Here is a 17,405-nt window from a genome sequence, read left to right on the forward strand (position 1 = left end):
AGAAGATTGAAAATACTCAGAAGGATTCTTGCTAGGTATCATTAATCCTTTCGTCTTTGGAAAGCAAAGAAGTAGAAACGAGAATTTGCTTTCCATTATTCTAGCCAAGAAATTCAAACGAAAGCCTATCAAGTAAGTGAAATTGCATACAACAACTCCCTTGTTTCGCTTGAATGAGGACGTATTGAAAACTAAAAGATGATGTTAAGATTGTTTCTTCCTTATCGCACTCATTCTTCGATATTCTTCATTGACAAGAAACTGAAATAGTCATTTCCTTGCACTAATAGGTACAAAATACATTGATTGAAATGAATGGTACTGCAGGAAACATGATCAAGGAAGGCAATTCTGGATTAATCGATGATTTAGGCGAAGATTATGATATGCTACTAAAAGTCATGATTGTTGGTGATGCTGGTGTTGGTAAAACGGCTTTGCTGCATCGCTTTAAGAGTAACGCCTACAATGAAAAATATTCCAGTACAGTTGGTGTTGATTTTTTCTTTAAGACAATCCATTCCGGTGGTAAGAAGATTAAGGTAATTGACAGTCTCATGTTATAATCTACTTTCTAATAAAGTAAACCCTGAATAATTTGATCACCAATACAGTACATGATGACTACCATTTTCTTTTCATACTGTACGGTAATTTAATTTATTTATCAGTGAATATTTCATGTAATTTGATGATACTGAAAACTACAGTGTTAAAGCACTTGCTATATTATTTTCTTGCATGGTGACATGATGATTATTCCTTTTCTTTGCACTTCCATTTGGAGTGACGCCAGAACTACTCAATTCGACATAATATTCCGCATTATATCACTATTTAGTTTTGAAAAATAACTACCTACTGGACAGCTACTTTCCCTATTCTTTATCACTCATCAACCTGCTTTCATGTTGAGCCTCTTAATAACTTCTAATTTATTCAATCGCTATGTCATTATCACTGGGTAAAATGGAAGATAGCCTAACTAAGGAGTACAGTATTTACCTTCTTTTTGCAAATCATGATGTATCTTTTACATTATTTGCATGTGTATCATTTCTTAAACTGAATGGACACAGATTGCAGCTTATGCAATGGGAACAATAACTTATTGATACTCAGCTTTTCATCTTAGACAAATGGTCCTGTGAAGATTTAATCAGGCGATATAGGAATTAAATTGAGTGTTCATAGACCGTTTATTAAACCAATACATTAAATAATGGTGGTAGTTGAACATCGTGAAGCAATCCCGATATTAAATGACTCGTAAATGTTGACATTCTTCTCTAGTAGTGACTTGACTATACTCGAATTTTTATTGATTGTAGTTATCTACCTAGAACATGGCATATAAAGACGTATCCACTACTTTCATAGCCAGTATTATTTATTTAAATTGTTCAAGGAGAAGTATACTCGGTCCTTTCACGCAATTACTTACTATAAGGGAAGCAATGATTAATTAATAAAGTTAGCCGAGGATTATGAATTATTTTGTACACTTTATTATGATAACAGTTTAACTTATCTTAATCAAAAGGAGTATTTCATTCGTCAAGATATTTCCCTGAAAATCAAGTAATCGGTCTTTTCCTTTAATATTATATTAATATTCAGCATATGTAATTATCATAGGTGTTCATCAAATAGTTCATGAATTTCTGATACGGACGATTAGATCTGATGACATTTGCTTCTACATGTGATTTCGATAACACCTTCATTGCTCGAGATAACTCTTATATTCTTTGCGGGTAGTAATAATATCGAAGCTGTACTGAATTTTAGAGATTCTTTTGTCGTTTCGTCAATCCCAACGATTGGCTAATTTTAGATTAACAACTATTATGACAGTAAGAAGTTATTCCAAGATGATTCGTTGCAGCTTATGAAAGTTTTATTTGATTTATGTTTGAAGTTGGAACTTACTTTCGATTTATGGAATGCTGTAATATAGACTAATAACAGTGTGCTAGTCATAGCATGAATAACCTCAATGATTTACATGTAAGCTCCTGAAAGCTTAGTTATAGCCGTATTTACGGTAGTACTTTCCTTCTATTAGAATACCGCGCGGTTTGAAACATATGGGAGTACCATGAAATTTCATAGACTGTTGCCTTTAAATTTACAAGTTTATTGATTTAGAACTCCATGTACATCTCAATGTAACCTTCATCATTCTATTCTACTGTGCTTAGGTATATTCGTTGGGTGAAATAATACTTTAACTGTATTTGCTTATATTATAATTTAAAAATAGAACTAGTCTTTTATGAATGGAAATATCACTTTGTTACATATCTGGACAGCTGCTGAATTTTACATCAGTACAAATACTGTATACAGCCTTTATTGTATATAGTAGTATCTATAGTGAGTATGACCCATCAAATCAATCTGTGATCAATTAAACATTAGTACACACCATAAAAGCTATACTATACTATATTATCCGAAAGCTATCGTACAAGGTATCGAATTGTGATCTCACGCATTGATACATACAAGTATCTTATTTTTCATAAAGTGACTATACATCGTTACATACTGTAATCAAACTTTGTAGAGTTAGACAAAATCAATCTTGGAATTTTTCTATTTTATCTGCTGCATAACTATAGTTAAAGCAATCTTTTTAGTGTTGAAGTACGCGCACATCTACGTCTCCTATTTTTTGTAAACGTCTATAAGAAAGTAATACCATTAATTAATATTGTTTATGCGTTAAATGCGTATAGTGTATATTTTAGTGCGACTACATACTGTAGACCAATCGATTTATTGTTCTGCTGATTAATCAATGAAACATCACGAGCACGTCTATATTTGATGTCAACGTTGATTCAGATATGAACCATAAATTCGTTACAAATTATAGTATTACAAGATTTATAATTTATGTAGTATTTCATGATTAGTAATCTTGCTGATTGATCTATTTAAATCATTTACGATACTATCTGTAAATAAGAATATTAGCAACCCACCTAAAAGAGTCACAGAGTTGATTCTTCCGGAATGGTTTCTATAATTTATCATATAGACCTAATAGATCCCGTTATGCAATCTAAACGTAATCGCAGCTTTGTTATTATAACCTGCAATCATCGTCATATTAAATCTTGACTGGATTAGATTAATTGGTATTACGTTAATAACTACCAAGCTTATTTACAATACGCTGTCACAGGCATTTTTATAATTAGTACGTATTTATTCATTTATATTTTATTAATTATACTGTACATCTTCCCTCTGTACTGTAACAGCATACTGGCACGGAATATTACAAAGTATTGAAACGAAGGTTACCGTATCTTTCTTAATACCTCCATTCGAGTATATCTGGCTAGTCATAGATTAAGATGGGATGATACTAACTCACCACACAATAATTAAAGAATATTTTTGTATTGAAAAGATACAGTATCGAATCCTTAGTAATTAAATTATCATCTTTAGAAACCTCTATTTGCTAGTGCATCCTATGCCTATTTCCTGTGCTATTACTGATTATCTATATTGTTATATATGTTTATAACAAATTACAGAAGCAAGAAGATTGCAATATCGCGAACTTTTTGCAGTTGAGAAATCCAATTTTGCACTGCATATTTCCACAACGTTACTTATATGTGCGCTGCTATAAATATCTCATGATATGATATTGACTAAATCGCAAGGATTGTGATGTATTGCAATCTGCTATATTCTATTTTCATTATTCGTTTACTTTTAGTAATTGGGCAGTTTTCTAAGGTAGTTTTTTTACATAAATGAATTTTCTCTCTACGAGCATATCATAGCATTACTCAATCACTACTGTATTAGTAAAGCATCAGTCATAATTATAATTGGACATTTAATTTTACTTAAAATCTTCAGAAGATGAAATATAGCGTTTTATTAAAGCTTTTCATTAGGATAGTATTCGTCCATAATAGTTTTACGCACACTTTTAAAGTAGGATCGAATTTATATCGCTACAAAATTACGTACGTGCTTCACATTTGGCAATCCTATAAATTTTTAAATTCGAGTGAATACAATAAAATTAATTGTATTTGCAAACGTAAAATACAGTTTTTGTCGATGACTACCTACAATCGACCATGCTATGTAATGAACAGACTAGTTAACCTTTTATTAAAAATGATACTTTTTTTAAGTTACTATAGCCGTATTTCTCATTCTTCTCGTTGCGCCTCCTCAGTCATGATTTTAGTTAAACTAGTCAGAAAATATTAAAAAAAGTTAATATGGCTAGAGATTTCTGAAGATCTAGTATCACATCCTCACTGAAGCTAATTTATTATTCATGTATGCGTATATATCCATAAGAGCTTCTCTTTTACTTTTCGTTAATCAGTTTCTAAAGTTTCAATTACGAAAGTAATGGCAAAATTTAATATAATCAAGTTTTTGCTCTATTAAAATATGTTAATTACTAACGCCTGAGAAACTTTTCTTGACACCAAATACTAAAAAATATTAAAAATTTCAACACTGGAAGCACGTAAAAAATGCACTTGTTGTAGGCGTTAATAGCTGCTCCACCAAAATACAAGACAAAGCATAATAAAGAGAATAGAATGTTTAGGTTTTTGATGAAAAAATTGGCAGTGTATTGTATAGTTGATGAGTTTAAAATTTGATTACGTAAGAGTCGAAATGATTGACATGCTAAAAATAGTTAATATTTACCCATTGCAGTCGAATTCCTTATGGACAGTGGCTATGATGATAGTAAATTAGATCTAACGTACAGACTTTTGCATATTTATTTATGTATAATAATTATAATTGTACTTTTATTGATCCAATAGTTACAAATTTGGGATACAGCTGGCCAAGAAAGATTCCGTACTATAACACAAAGTTACTTTAGAAGTGCCAATGGAATAATAATCGCCTTCGACATTACACGTAAAGAATCTTTTTTGAATGTGCCCTTATGGCTAGAAGATATTAAAAAATATGCCGGTAAAAATGTAGTCTTGTTATTAGTAGGTAAGTCAAACATCTTACAGAGGGTAATTCGTAATATTTCAATTATACAATTAATATTATATGTAAATATGCCATCTGTTATGGATAGTAATATACGATATCTGAGACGTAGTAGTGCAATCTCAATATATTTATGCAATTTAAAGCTGCATAGTAGCTTATTGATATATCTCTATGGTAATTACTTCCTTTATTATACAGTATACGCGTACGGTATACATATATATACATGGATATCAACTGTACGCTTAGAACAGCTGTCGTAAAGTTGAATACTTTTACAATATAGTCGCTACAACATAGTACCTTTTAAAAACTCACTTTCTCCTCAAGTCAGCCGACAAAGTTTATCCTCTTTCTCTACATTGTATAATATAAATTTTATAGATATAAAAACAGAAAATTCCTAATACAAATAGAAGATCATTTAATGCTAGTTATTGCAACTTAAAAATTAAAATAATCAACTTCATTGGAGTGAATACTTCATGAGATAATCGCCCAGTTCACTTGCTATGATAACATATTAAAACCTTTCAATTTATGCGTAATATTCATACACAATTAGATTTCATGTATTTATGTGCTTTTCTAATTTGTGACATATAATAATCATAATGCATTAGATAGCTTGAAAGAGTATTCTATAGTTACTGATATTGATAAGACATAGTACCATTCTTCGAATAAATTTCTTATAATCCTTTCTTAATTTTCTTGTTTGGAATGAAGGAACTAAAACTGACTTAGACGATTTACGGTCTGTTGAACTGAGTGATGTTAGAGCATTTGCAGCACATCATAACATTTTTGATGTAATTGAAACTTCAGCTAAGACGGACTGCAATGTGGAAGATGCATTTTATAAAATGGCTTTCGAACTGAAAAGAATTCATGGTGATAATAACCCGACAATTAATCGATCTCAAAGTAATATTTTACTGCCATCTGAAGAAAAGTCTAAATCAAGTTGCTGTGGCATTTAGTTTGGCTGCAAATTTTCTTGTTGGCAGTATAGTAACATTCGGTACACCGTATACGAGTTTTTATCGCCAATCAACGTTTTTTATTTCTGGAACTGATTGATTATTATTTCCCGTAATTAACTTTAATAGCTGTTCTCTAAATACTGGCTATTAACTAAAAATATACCGAATATATATATTTTGTTTATCGTATATATTGCTTAATTATGGAGTAATAGATTAATTAATTATTGGTAACGTAAATATCTCGTGAATGTGATATCGATCGCGATCAGAGTTCCTTTTATTTGATTGGAACCAATTCTACAGACCTTATATATTCTCTGCCGAATCCAGAGTTTTAATCAAAATTGATAAATTCTAAATATTCAATTATTTGGAAGATGAAGTGATTATTAAAGATTGCACTACGTAATAATTGTTCCGTGTATTATTTAAAATATTCTTATTTGCTCATGAAATCGGCTGGTAACGCGAACTTAGTGTTAATTTTTGCCGTTGACTGGCATCAGTTAATTGACTAATATTTTGGATTAACCATATTAATATGCTAAGGCTCAAATGGCATCGATATAATAATTAAAGCTACTATGTTAATATCTATTTAACATAGTTTGGTTATCATTTATAACTTAGATGCGAGCACTACCCTACTACTTCTTTCTTTTCTGGTATTAGTTCTAAAAATCGATCCTTGTTGTTTATTAGGGTATTTATATATTTAATTTATATCTCTTACAATTATTTACCTTGTTGAGTGGATTTTCTTTCACTGTACTATTATGACCGTTATTACTATTATTATTTATGTCGAAACAACTTCAATTTAATTCATAATTAACTTCTATCCGTCGATCTCAATTTAAATAGATTGTCATTTTAATCCTGTTTACTAATATCTAAAAAGTCATTTCTTTGTGACTGTATCAATGATTGGTAATTTGGCTGTTAGTCTAAATATAGCCATATAGAAGTGATACTCACTAATTGTACCTTATGAATAAATAAATTCTTCACTTAGAAAGATAAACGATCTAGGTATGATAGCTATGAATTAATTGACCTTAGATTGAGTTAATATTTGCATTTACCTCAACTTTTCTATCTCAGTTCTAAGAATTTACGATTATACGCGTATGTTGGTATTGATTGTCGTTACTTTGCTTTTAATTGATAAAAAGCGTAAAATTATGATATTGTAGAAAATAATTTCCTTAGATGAGCTCTAAATTGTAACAAAGTTAGCGTATTGAACATCTTATGTTACGGCAGATATTAAATAGCTAGTCAATATAGCGTGCTATGCGCTAAGTTTCAAATGATACTGTATTCCTAAAAGATCAGTTTAAAACATTGCCAAAGTTTAAGCTACTATGATGAATATTATTCGATTATATTCACAGCAAACAAATGTAAGATAACGTGAAAGACATAGAGATTTGTGCAATAACTATAAGCAAGGTGATATATAATGCGAGTTACATTACTATTTATTAGGAATTATCGCTAATTAATATTAATAAAAGCGTAAAATGCATGTAACTGTACTTGACGACTAAGCAGACTTGTAAAGTAATCTGTTTTGATAGTCATAGATCACCGTGTAATCAAATGAAATTGTAGCATAAATTATTGAAATATTTTAACTTCCGTCTATAGTTAATTAATTCGTTAGTAAATTGATAACGCTAACATGCTTTTCAGTTTAACCACAGATTAAAACATTTCATTCTTACATATGAATGTAATTATTCAACGAATTAAGGAAACTGATGACAGTTATTTAAGTTAATTGCTACTCTTCATCTATACTTCCCGATGTTTATCAATTTGTTAATTTTCATCGTATGAATGAAAGCAATTACAGGTGTACCGGTACTGAATAGTAGTACATACCGGTAACATCCGGCAGAAATTTCAGAGATAGCAAAAATACAAATAAATAAAAATGGAATAAAATGCATATGTATAATACATTACTAGATGAATTGACCTACAATACTACAATAATTAATTATAATGAAGCTTGATGACTCGAAATGTTAATAGATATCCACACGTTAGCATTATAGTTCTGCAGTTCGAATTCGCTGGTTTAATATTAGATGTTAACCGAAGAGAGAGTTGATCTGATAATGCAAAGAAGATGCAATATCATTCAAAAAAGTAAAGGTATACACGTTTTATCTACTACTTTATGTTCATCGACAAATTTGATCTATTCCTTGAGCAAAGATTCAGCATAAATCCTTTAGCATAATTTGGAATTTACTATATTAATATTGAACGTTAAGAGGCTAGAATGAAAGGGATTAACACCGTTGAAACATGAACACTAGTTCCATACTATCGTCTGCTTTATTATTCATTGATAAATTCAATATATTTTATGTGACGATTTAGTCTGGCTATTAGAATAATGTAGATACATCAAGTACGTACGAGCTCATGAACAGTTATGTACCAATAGGATTATACATTATTTTCTTGCATTTATTCCATCAAAAGGAATATTTCAACATTTGACTCGATGATATGGTCACTGATAATTAATCATTCTGTAATGTCTAGTCAATGTAGAGAAATTGTTGACAATTGCTGCATTTAGGTAATTCCTTGCTTATTCTCTATTCATAACGAATAATCTTTATTAAATGAAAGCAATGAATACGAAAAATCTTATTTTACTATCAATTGCCATGCTTCTCTGGGGATGACCCTTTATTTGTATATCTGTAAATACCAGTGCGTTATTCATGATGAAACAATTTACTCCTTTTTCATGTTAATCAATTTCTCTGCTATTGTCTTGTTAATAGGATTGCAATGAATTAAAAGTGATTGATCTAATTTGATTTATGTCTATCCAAGATTAATTTTTATTTGCACTAGTTTGAACTTGATTGTATTTCCTTCTAAGCAACAATCGTCTTGATTTTATGGACGGTTTCTATGGTAACTAACCATAATGTCCTTAGTTATCCTTGGGCCCTTTTTTATCAACCACTTGTTGTTGTCGTCGTCGATTAAACCCAACTTGAGATATAATTTATTCCAGTTGACATAGTATGGAGTAGCCTAGCACGATATTTAATTTATCTTTTGTAACATTTAATAGTTTGTGACATTGTTAATCGGCTGCCTGTTCTCAACGACACCCATTGATATAATTAAGTGGACTGTAAAGTCGCTTTTAGCACCCATCAATTTGCGTCTAAAATTGATTTTTTTAGAATAAGAAGAAAAGAGATACTTGTTCGTTCATATTTCACTCATCAACATCAAGTGGTATCAATTTTAAAGAACGATCGCAGGGGGTTTCTTTAAATATAAACTTGAAATTGTATTAATCGAATCAAGAGTATTGAAATTCTCTTCCATTCCCATTGCGTTGTTGCTGATATTGTCGTTTATTAGCCAAAACAATCTATTTTAATTATTTTATACTATCCATTTCTAGTACTAATAGAGGAATTAGGGAAAGATGGTTATCGATGATGAAACTGATAACCAACAAAGCAATGAAATACAAACTAAATCAACTATGGGAAAAGAACCTATAAGTGATGGTCAAGAGCCATTGAATAATGGAGACCAAGCAAATTATTACCAACGACTACAGTCACAATTACAAAACCAGGGTGCTCAAGATGGCATTGATCTTCAAGCTATTTTCCAATCTGAATCACTCGATTTTAAATCAGCAGACGATGTACTATCTGAATTTAAAGATGATAACTATGTTATAGAGAGAAAAGAAGAACCCATCCAGCATCATTCTCCAACCCCATCATCGAATATCGATCACGATCAAAATCAACCTGCAAAAAACGATGATTTAAATGATTTCTACCAAGACGACGCTTATCAAGATAATATAAAACAGAATAATCATGCTTATGCTGAAGATCAATACGAAGATGATTTCGAGGAATTAATCGAAGAAGCAGAAACAGAGAATCAACGAATGATTACCAAGAAACAGTCGCAGGATATTGTTGAACAAGCAGATTTACATCCGACCCAACATGTGGTAGAAGAGACAATTACACAGCAGCATACAACCCCATTAGGTGAAAACGGAGAAGCATCGCAACCCGTAGTTGAAGAAATAATAACACAGCAGCATACAACCCCATTGGGTGAAAACGGAGAAGCATCGCAACCCGTAGTTGAAGAAATAGTAACACAACAATACCAGGCTCCATTAGGCGATGATGGAAGTGTTAAGCCTAGCAGTGTTGAAAATCTTAGGCAAACATCACCATCGCATCAAGTTGAAATAGATATCCAACCGGACAAAGGCAGCATTCACGATGATCATTATAGTCATCATAGTGACGTTAATATAGCCAAGGATAACACAAATCAAGACGAGGTTAATTTTCATTCCCACGATACTATTAATAGTAATCGATCATCACCAATTCCTACCCATCTTAATCAAGACGATAAAGAAGAAAAAGATAAAAATGATCAACATTCCATCCGATCCAATTCATCTAGCCATCATGGTATTGTAGAAAAACGACAAAATGATGAACAAGAAAATTGTCCAACAATTCATATTGAACAAGTTGATGGGCAACAACATGAAAGTAATGACGATGATTTAATAAAATCGGAAAATTTAATACAAAGTGAAGTTAATCAGCCTGATGCAGAAAATAAAAATGATATTTCAGAACAATCTGTTAGTAGCAGTAGTCAAGATGAAGAAATGAATCGATTGAGGGAATTACTAGATCGAAATAAAGCCACAATGGTTCAACAGCATGATCAAATGCTATTAGATATGGATAATAAATTACGAGAAAAAGACGCTGAAATAGAACAATTGAAAGGGTTGTTGGAAAAGCATAATTTAGAAGAAGCCAGTGAACAACAATATCGCCTATTGCAGTATGAAAAACAAGTTGAGCAAAAAGATAATGAAATACAACAACTAAAGAGTTTACTTGACGAATTAAAGCAAGATGTTAATTATACTGAATTAATCCATTTACGTGAGCAAGCTAATAGAGCCAATGCTTTAACGGTTCAGCAAGAATACTTATCACGGCAAATTACGGAATTTACTGAAATGGAATTATACTTAAGGGCGCAACTTGAAGAGCTACAAACTAAATTAGATGTAACCAATAGAGAAAATACCTCACTAAGTAATAAATTGAAAGAATATAAACAAGGCGATGAAGTAAAAAATCAGAAAATCGTTGAAATGGAGGATGAATTAGCTTCAATTAATGACGAAGTACAACGATTACAAAATATCGTTAGTGAAGCAGCAAGTAAAGGTAGGCGAAAATCTCTCGGTAAATCAAGTCGAATAGACCATTCTGTTCCACAACCTGCACCTACAGAGAAAAAAGTCAGTCATCAAAGTAAAGATCAGCGTAATAAACAATCTAATTCACGATTTTGTAGCGTAATGTAAGAAAAAGGAATAGATCTAACATAAGGATGATTGTATGCCGACAGGATAACACAATAATTTTAATATTCACTGTTTGCTACAGTATATCGATCAATTTTGTGCGTAAATATTTGTTGCATCAACCTTATTGACAAATGTCTTGATTAATTCGTAATTTATAGTGAGTTCGTTTATATGAATTACCTAATTAGTTTAGATTGATAGATTAAGCCTTATGTCAAATCACCATAAGACTAATTTGTAACGATTTAATTTATCCGCTAATTACATCTAATTACTTACAATAGAACTCATTTTTAAGCTTATTAATACGCGGTATCTGCCAATGTTGTATATAACAGATTAAGAAAAAATCGATCGAAGACGCCTAATCTTTGATTAGTATCATTACTGGTACTAGCGGTATATGATAGTTTGGATAAATCAAAATCTTGTCCTAGACATCAGCGATGATGATTAATATCTTAATTTGTAATCTATTGGACCTAGTAATCATTTAGATTTACGCTGAGGTTTCTAAATCTACATTGACATAATTAGACATCGTCGTATCCATAGCAATAATTACCGTAAAAGGACACTCTACCAGTAATTAGGTACGCCTACCATAAATTCAATGCTATTAATGCAATTATCCAAACCTTAATGAAAAAATTGTAATTATTACCTCATACTTACTATCTTTAATTATAAAATTATGATATTAGCAAAAATATGTAGTAATGGGTATCATAACTATTAGAAATTTATTGAGATAAACTACCTCTATATTACTCGTATAATTGTTACCCGTCCTTAATTATACTAAAAACGGCATAAATCATTAATTATTTTTGTTTTGGCCAGCTGTTAAACTTCTGGACATGTTTGGTCTTGTAATCTTGACTATTCGAATTCTATCTCCTAGTTGATCTATATCGTCAGCCGTGCCAAGGGATAGACTCCAGTTAATTGAATGTCGCTATTTTTATGTTTAATCATTAATATGAGCAATTGGGTAACTCACACTATTCAAAACAATTGCATTATTGTTAAGCTACGGCATCTGAGTTAATTTGTTTCATTCCAAGATTAATAGATCCTAACTCAGGTTTAATGACTTATACATCTTAATCAATCATTAATTTTAAGGTAGTAGTTTTCCATTTGATAATTGAAATCTTTAGTCATTATATATTAGCATTTGATGCATACATATTTAATCTATTTTCATAATAAAAATGATGATTGTAAACCGTAACCGCAGAGTAGAGCGTGAAATTTAGCTATAGTATTATGTATGACTGTATTGAATGTCTTTTAGAAACAGTTGATACTAGGGATTATAGCGGCTAAGATCGGTTACTTTACTCCTGATTGCAGTCAAACCTGATTTCTATCAAGAAATTCAAATATAATTTTCATGACTCCTTACCAGATTATTTTAATATAAGGGAGCAAGTCATGTAATTTAAGAATTTGACAATAATACAGGATATAGTGAAAGGTAGTATTAAAGGAGATTTTTATTATAGAAGCATAAAAAATCTTGATGTGATAATGTATTATCTCAGAAAGCAAATCATTAAAATTCGTACGGTACAATAATATTCTAATTACAAAGGTAAATATTTTTTTCATCGCACCATGTAATTTCATATAGTACAAATCGAACAAATATTGTCCAAAAGCATTTCTACCAAATGTTAACTATCTGAGCTTTCCAACCATTTTCTTTTTTTGGCAGTATTAAGATACGGCCTAATTTTCCATTCAACATCTGCTGTATTTTCTTCGTCGATAGTGCCTAATCTTATTGCAAAGACTATAAAAAAACCAAGAAATGCACAATTATTCAGTACTAATGAAATAAATATAGAAATTTTAGTTTATAAAATATTGTACAGGCAAGTGTTAAATTCAGTATCATAGCATATAAATTTGTAAATTACGTGCAGTATATATTAAGTAATCAATATTTAAAGGTGATATACACTTAATGTCTACATATTTATCTATCATACGAACGTTTCATTTCAAATCTTGGACCAACTTCCATTAACTCGATATTGCCTTCGGCTCTTTTGTAAACGTGATGTCTACAGATGTTCCGTAAAAAGTTAGAAAAACATCTAATGCATGCTTATATATATATTTTTGTAATACAGCATACTCTTATAATGCCGCCAAACAAACCTAAAAGAGATAAAATCATCATCATTTGCAAAGGTGATAATTCGTCGTGTGCTTTCTTTTGGAACTGGAAATAGGTACCGTAATATATTTTTAACCTATAAATTGGAGTCCATTAGAAGATCCATAAAACTTTAAAGCAGGGTACTGTATAGTCTATCTTAGATATATATTTCAAAAAAATTTAACAACGTACCCTTAAGCCAAGTTTAGATGAAAATTTATGAAAGATTAGATGTGGATAGGCTTCAGACATAGGACCAATGTTTTCAATATCGTGTCTCATTACAACATTAGATAGAGTAAAATAAGCCGTTGGACCGTAAGGAAGATGAGATACAATCATACCATCTATAAAATGATACGGAATATTAAATAAATATTGTTGATATTTCGATTTATAGATAAATCTGGTAACTCTTTAAGCATATATATACGACGATACATTTAATGTATAGCCGCTTAAAAGATATTTTACCTGGTTGACCTCTGTGTTCATGTACAATAATTAAATCAGTCACATTATTCGCTCTGCAGGCTTGAATTAGTTCGCTCAGTACATGATTACCGCGATTCATTCGTTGACAATTTGGAAATATTAATTTCATTTCCTTCAATAAATAAAAATATAAGATTTTCATTACATTAATGTATGTCATAAGGCTTATTTCTAAAATATGAGAATGGCTATATCGAATGAAATACTGTATCGGGTTAATATTCTGAATTAAGTTTTGTACGACTGTATAGGTAGTTAACTCTTAATTCAATAAACGATGCTGTAATGGTATCAGTGGTTGTGATGATGACGATGTAGATAATTATTTTTATTCAGTTTATATATCTTTATTTGCAGCAAGTATTGCAAATACCTACTGCAGTAATATGAAATACCGTATACATTATGCAGGAACATGTATATCTAATTGCAACGAATGCACAAATATAGTTATTCAGTTTGCAAACCTTCGCGAATTGCTTTAATTTTGAACTAGGTTCATGAGATGTTGTGATCATTATACTTGGATCATTTACGCCAGCCCATTTATATTCATCATCACGATCTTCTATATATTCTTAATTGATCGAAAGTGATATCGAAATCAGCATTAAAATTCTTATTACGCTAATAGTAAATCGATCATAGTTGTCTCCATTTATGCTATCGCACTCGGGTTCTAATAGAATGTGCGCTGCTGCATTCTACCCTTTCACTTACACTCAGAAAATCTTCTATATAATTAGAATAGCATAGGCATGTATTACAAGGTGAAAGTTGATATCTACTGGTATTGATACACTTGTAGTTGATTTCGTTAATACAATTTATCTGTACTGGATTATGTCAGAGATGAAATGAAGCTGTAATTATTCAATTATGATAGTCATTTTATAATTCGTACAGTATTATTTTCTAGAGATTATCCATCCGAAGTCTGTGATATAACCAGACTATACAGAAGTTTGTATATCAATTCGTAGTAAGTTCTTAGCATAGATTAGTGGATTTTGTCTGCAAATTGTCATTGCACCAATTGGCTAGATAGTTCTTTAACGTTTAAATTAATGATACTTACTATCGGTATTTCTATCATCAAATTCAAGCTCTTTACGTAGTTCTGCTTCTTCCTTTCTTAATTCTGTTGGGATTGGCTTGCCCGCTAGAGCATAGTAACGATCGATCATTAATTACTACTGTGTTGATGGTGTAATAAATGCTACGTATGTGCAGAAACTTGAAAAGTCACGGCAGCAATTCCAAAACCAAGTGATACTATGTTGAATTACCTTTCAATCTCGGTTTACAGCTAGCATATCTTAACTAAAATTTCTATAATTAAAATTAGGTTCCTAAGAGTAAAATACTAGCTAAATGATGTCTGTGCCTTGCATCTACGTACTGATAACATGCATATTTAGCTCAAATTTAGTAAAAATTTTAGTTTGCTGCTAGATTATCTATGATTACAATTATTTAGTTCGCGAAAGTACAGCTGTACTTTCGCGATACCCTACGATACTTATTGCATCAGCACATGCATAGTAGTGCACAATATACTTATTTAGGTCCAATACACTGCAATTTCTGTTCGTAGACCTTCCATGATCAGCACTACGTTCACGAGAATACAAGCAATAACTTACGATATTTACGCTTTGTACAGTATCTGTATACTAGTACGTATACAAAGTACTTAGCTTAAATGTGTTATAAATTAGTTTACTATTCAATTAGCTAACTACGATTACTACAGTTGGTATTGGTAAAAATGTATGTGATAGTATATTAAGACACCCACCCGTATTTCCATTCACATATTCGTATGCATAATATTTAGCTTACATACGTTATAATTTAGTTTTAACGTTCTATTAGCTAACTATGATTATTGCAGTTGGCGTTGGCAAAAATGTAACTGATAGCTTTAATATATTAAAGGCACACGTATATCTCTCGACATACCCATAAATAAATATTTAGCTCAAATACGTTATAATTTAATTTTACTGTTACATTAGCTAACTACTATCGCTACAGTCGCCATTAGTCAAAGTGTGAGCGACAACTTGTTGAGGCAGACTGCAGGGATACGAGGATCTCTGGCTACACATGCGTTATATTCAGCTCAAATACGTCGCAATATCAGCTTTTACAACTGGGTTAACAAATCGCAGAAAGAGGTTACTTACAGTCTATGGCTGCCTTTAATTTCTTCTTCTTTTCATGGATAGTTCTCTCCTGCTCTTCCTTAGCTTTCCTATAAATATACTCCTTCCTTTCACGTACTTGTCTTCTTAGCTACAAATAAAATTAAGGTCGTGCTTCAAGATCAGTCATTGTGACACTTGAGTAATTTACATCATTACATTTATAACAATGCAAAAGTAACGATTTGATATAAATTCTGTTCAGTATAAAGAGAGGAAGAAGGTAGGAGAGGGAGAGACAGTAAAAGAGAGAAAGAGAGAAAGAGAGAGAAAGGAAAGCAAGTTTAAATCTCGAAGTGCAATGGCGAGCCTCTCTTACCATGTTGCTTCTTCTTGGAATAATGATACTGACATGCGCAGAGCTGATTAAGAGTTAATTCATACTTAACTAGCCACAATACTCATACATAGATAGAGATCCTATAGTAAGCCCTTAAAAAGCCGAAATCTCCAAAGATGTCATCGAATAGCTTTTCCAATTTGAACTATCAATGCTGTTTATGTCGACATAGATTCTACCTAGTAATTAATATGCTCGGATAATATCTTACAAGCTTACGATTGAGTTGAATTGCGAAATTTTGCAATAAATTCAGTAGTGATGAATGAATAAATTTATACTTTGTTTTTCAATGAAACCAAGACATGACTTCGTAAAGGATAGTAAAGTGTTTCAGTCATATCCTATGTAAAACGTTCTACACCGACTTACGGTGAGTTGCACTTGTAAAAGAGAATTTTTAGCCGATTTATTTTTTAGTACGGGAGAATTAGGGTAAATTAGCTAGAATTGTGCAAGTTATTGCAAAGATTGTACAAAAGTCATATCTTCGATACTTTATAGCAATGATACTGCCTATATTTGATGTTTTCCTCTTCTTCTCTAGTAGAATATGAAATAATAACACTCAAAATATAATAGCTGAGAATATTGATTGTGCAATGTGCAACCAAAAGTATCCAGAACTAGCTACACAAAATTTGCGTGCTTCCAGATCCATTGCAATAGTGATAAAAGATTATAATGCAATATAATCATACGACGTACATGTTTTTATATTGATGCGTAACTTCAGAATTAACAC

General features: G+C 31.2%; 3 protein-coding genes across 3 annotated transcripts; 2 read left to right on the forward strand and 1 right to left on the reverse strand.

Annotated features, from left to right (window-relative positions):
• Nucleotides 1-332: 332 nt before the first annotated feature.
• On the forward strand, nt 333-6,002 carry TRIADDRAFT_24368 (uncharacterized protein; the record flags this gene model as incomplete). The annotated part of the gene is made up of 3 exons (XM_002111378.1): nt 333-542; nt 4,833-5,016; nt 5,749-6,002. 3 exons carry the CDS (start codon nt 333-335, stop codon nt 6,000-6,002), a joined length of 648 nt encoding a protein of 215 aa, XP_002111414.1.
• A 3,484-nt stretch (nt 6,003-9,486) lies between these two features.
• On the forward strand, nt 9,487-12,552 carry TRIADDRAFT_55416 (uncharacterized protein; the record flags this gene model as incomplete). The annotated part of the gene is made up of 2 exons (XM_002111379.1): nt 9,487-11,435; nt 12,510-12,552. The coding sequence occupies 2 exons, from the start codon at nt 9,487-9,489 to the stop codon at nt 12,550-12,552; spliced, it is 1,992 nt and encodes a 663-aa protein (XP_002111415.1).
• Nucleotides 12,553-13,124: 572 nt separating this feature from the next.
• On the reverse strand, nt 13,125-16,642 carry TRIADDRAFT_55417 (uncharacterized protein; the record flags this gene model as incomplete). Its single annotated transcript, XM_002111882.1, has 9 exons — nt 13,125-13,279; nt 13,447-13,517; nt 13,615-13,709; nt 13,808-13,962; nt 14,090-14,222; nt 14,578-14,687; nt 15,189-15,272; nt 16,303-16,411; nt 16,640-16,642. 9 exons carry the CDS (start codon nt 16,640-16,642, stop codon nt 13,125-13,127), a joined length of 915 nt encoding a protein of 304 aa, XP_002111918.1.
• Between the last annotated feature and the right edge of the window lie 763 nt (nt 16,643-17,405).

The sequence above is a fragment of the Trichoplax adhaerens genome, genomic scaffold (assembly GCF_000150275.1).
Source record: "Trichoplax adhaerens TRIADscaffold_4 genomic scaffold, whole genome shotgun sequence".
NCBI lineage: Eukaryota > Metazoa > Placozoa > Uniplacotomia > Trichoplacea > Trichoplacidae > Trichoplax > Trichoplax adhaerens.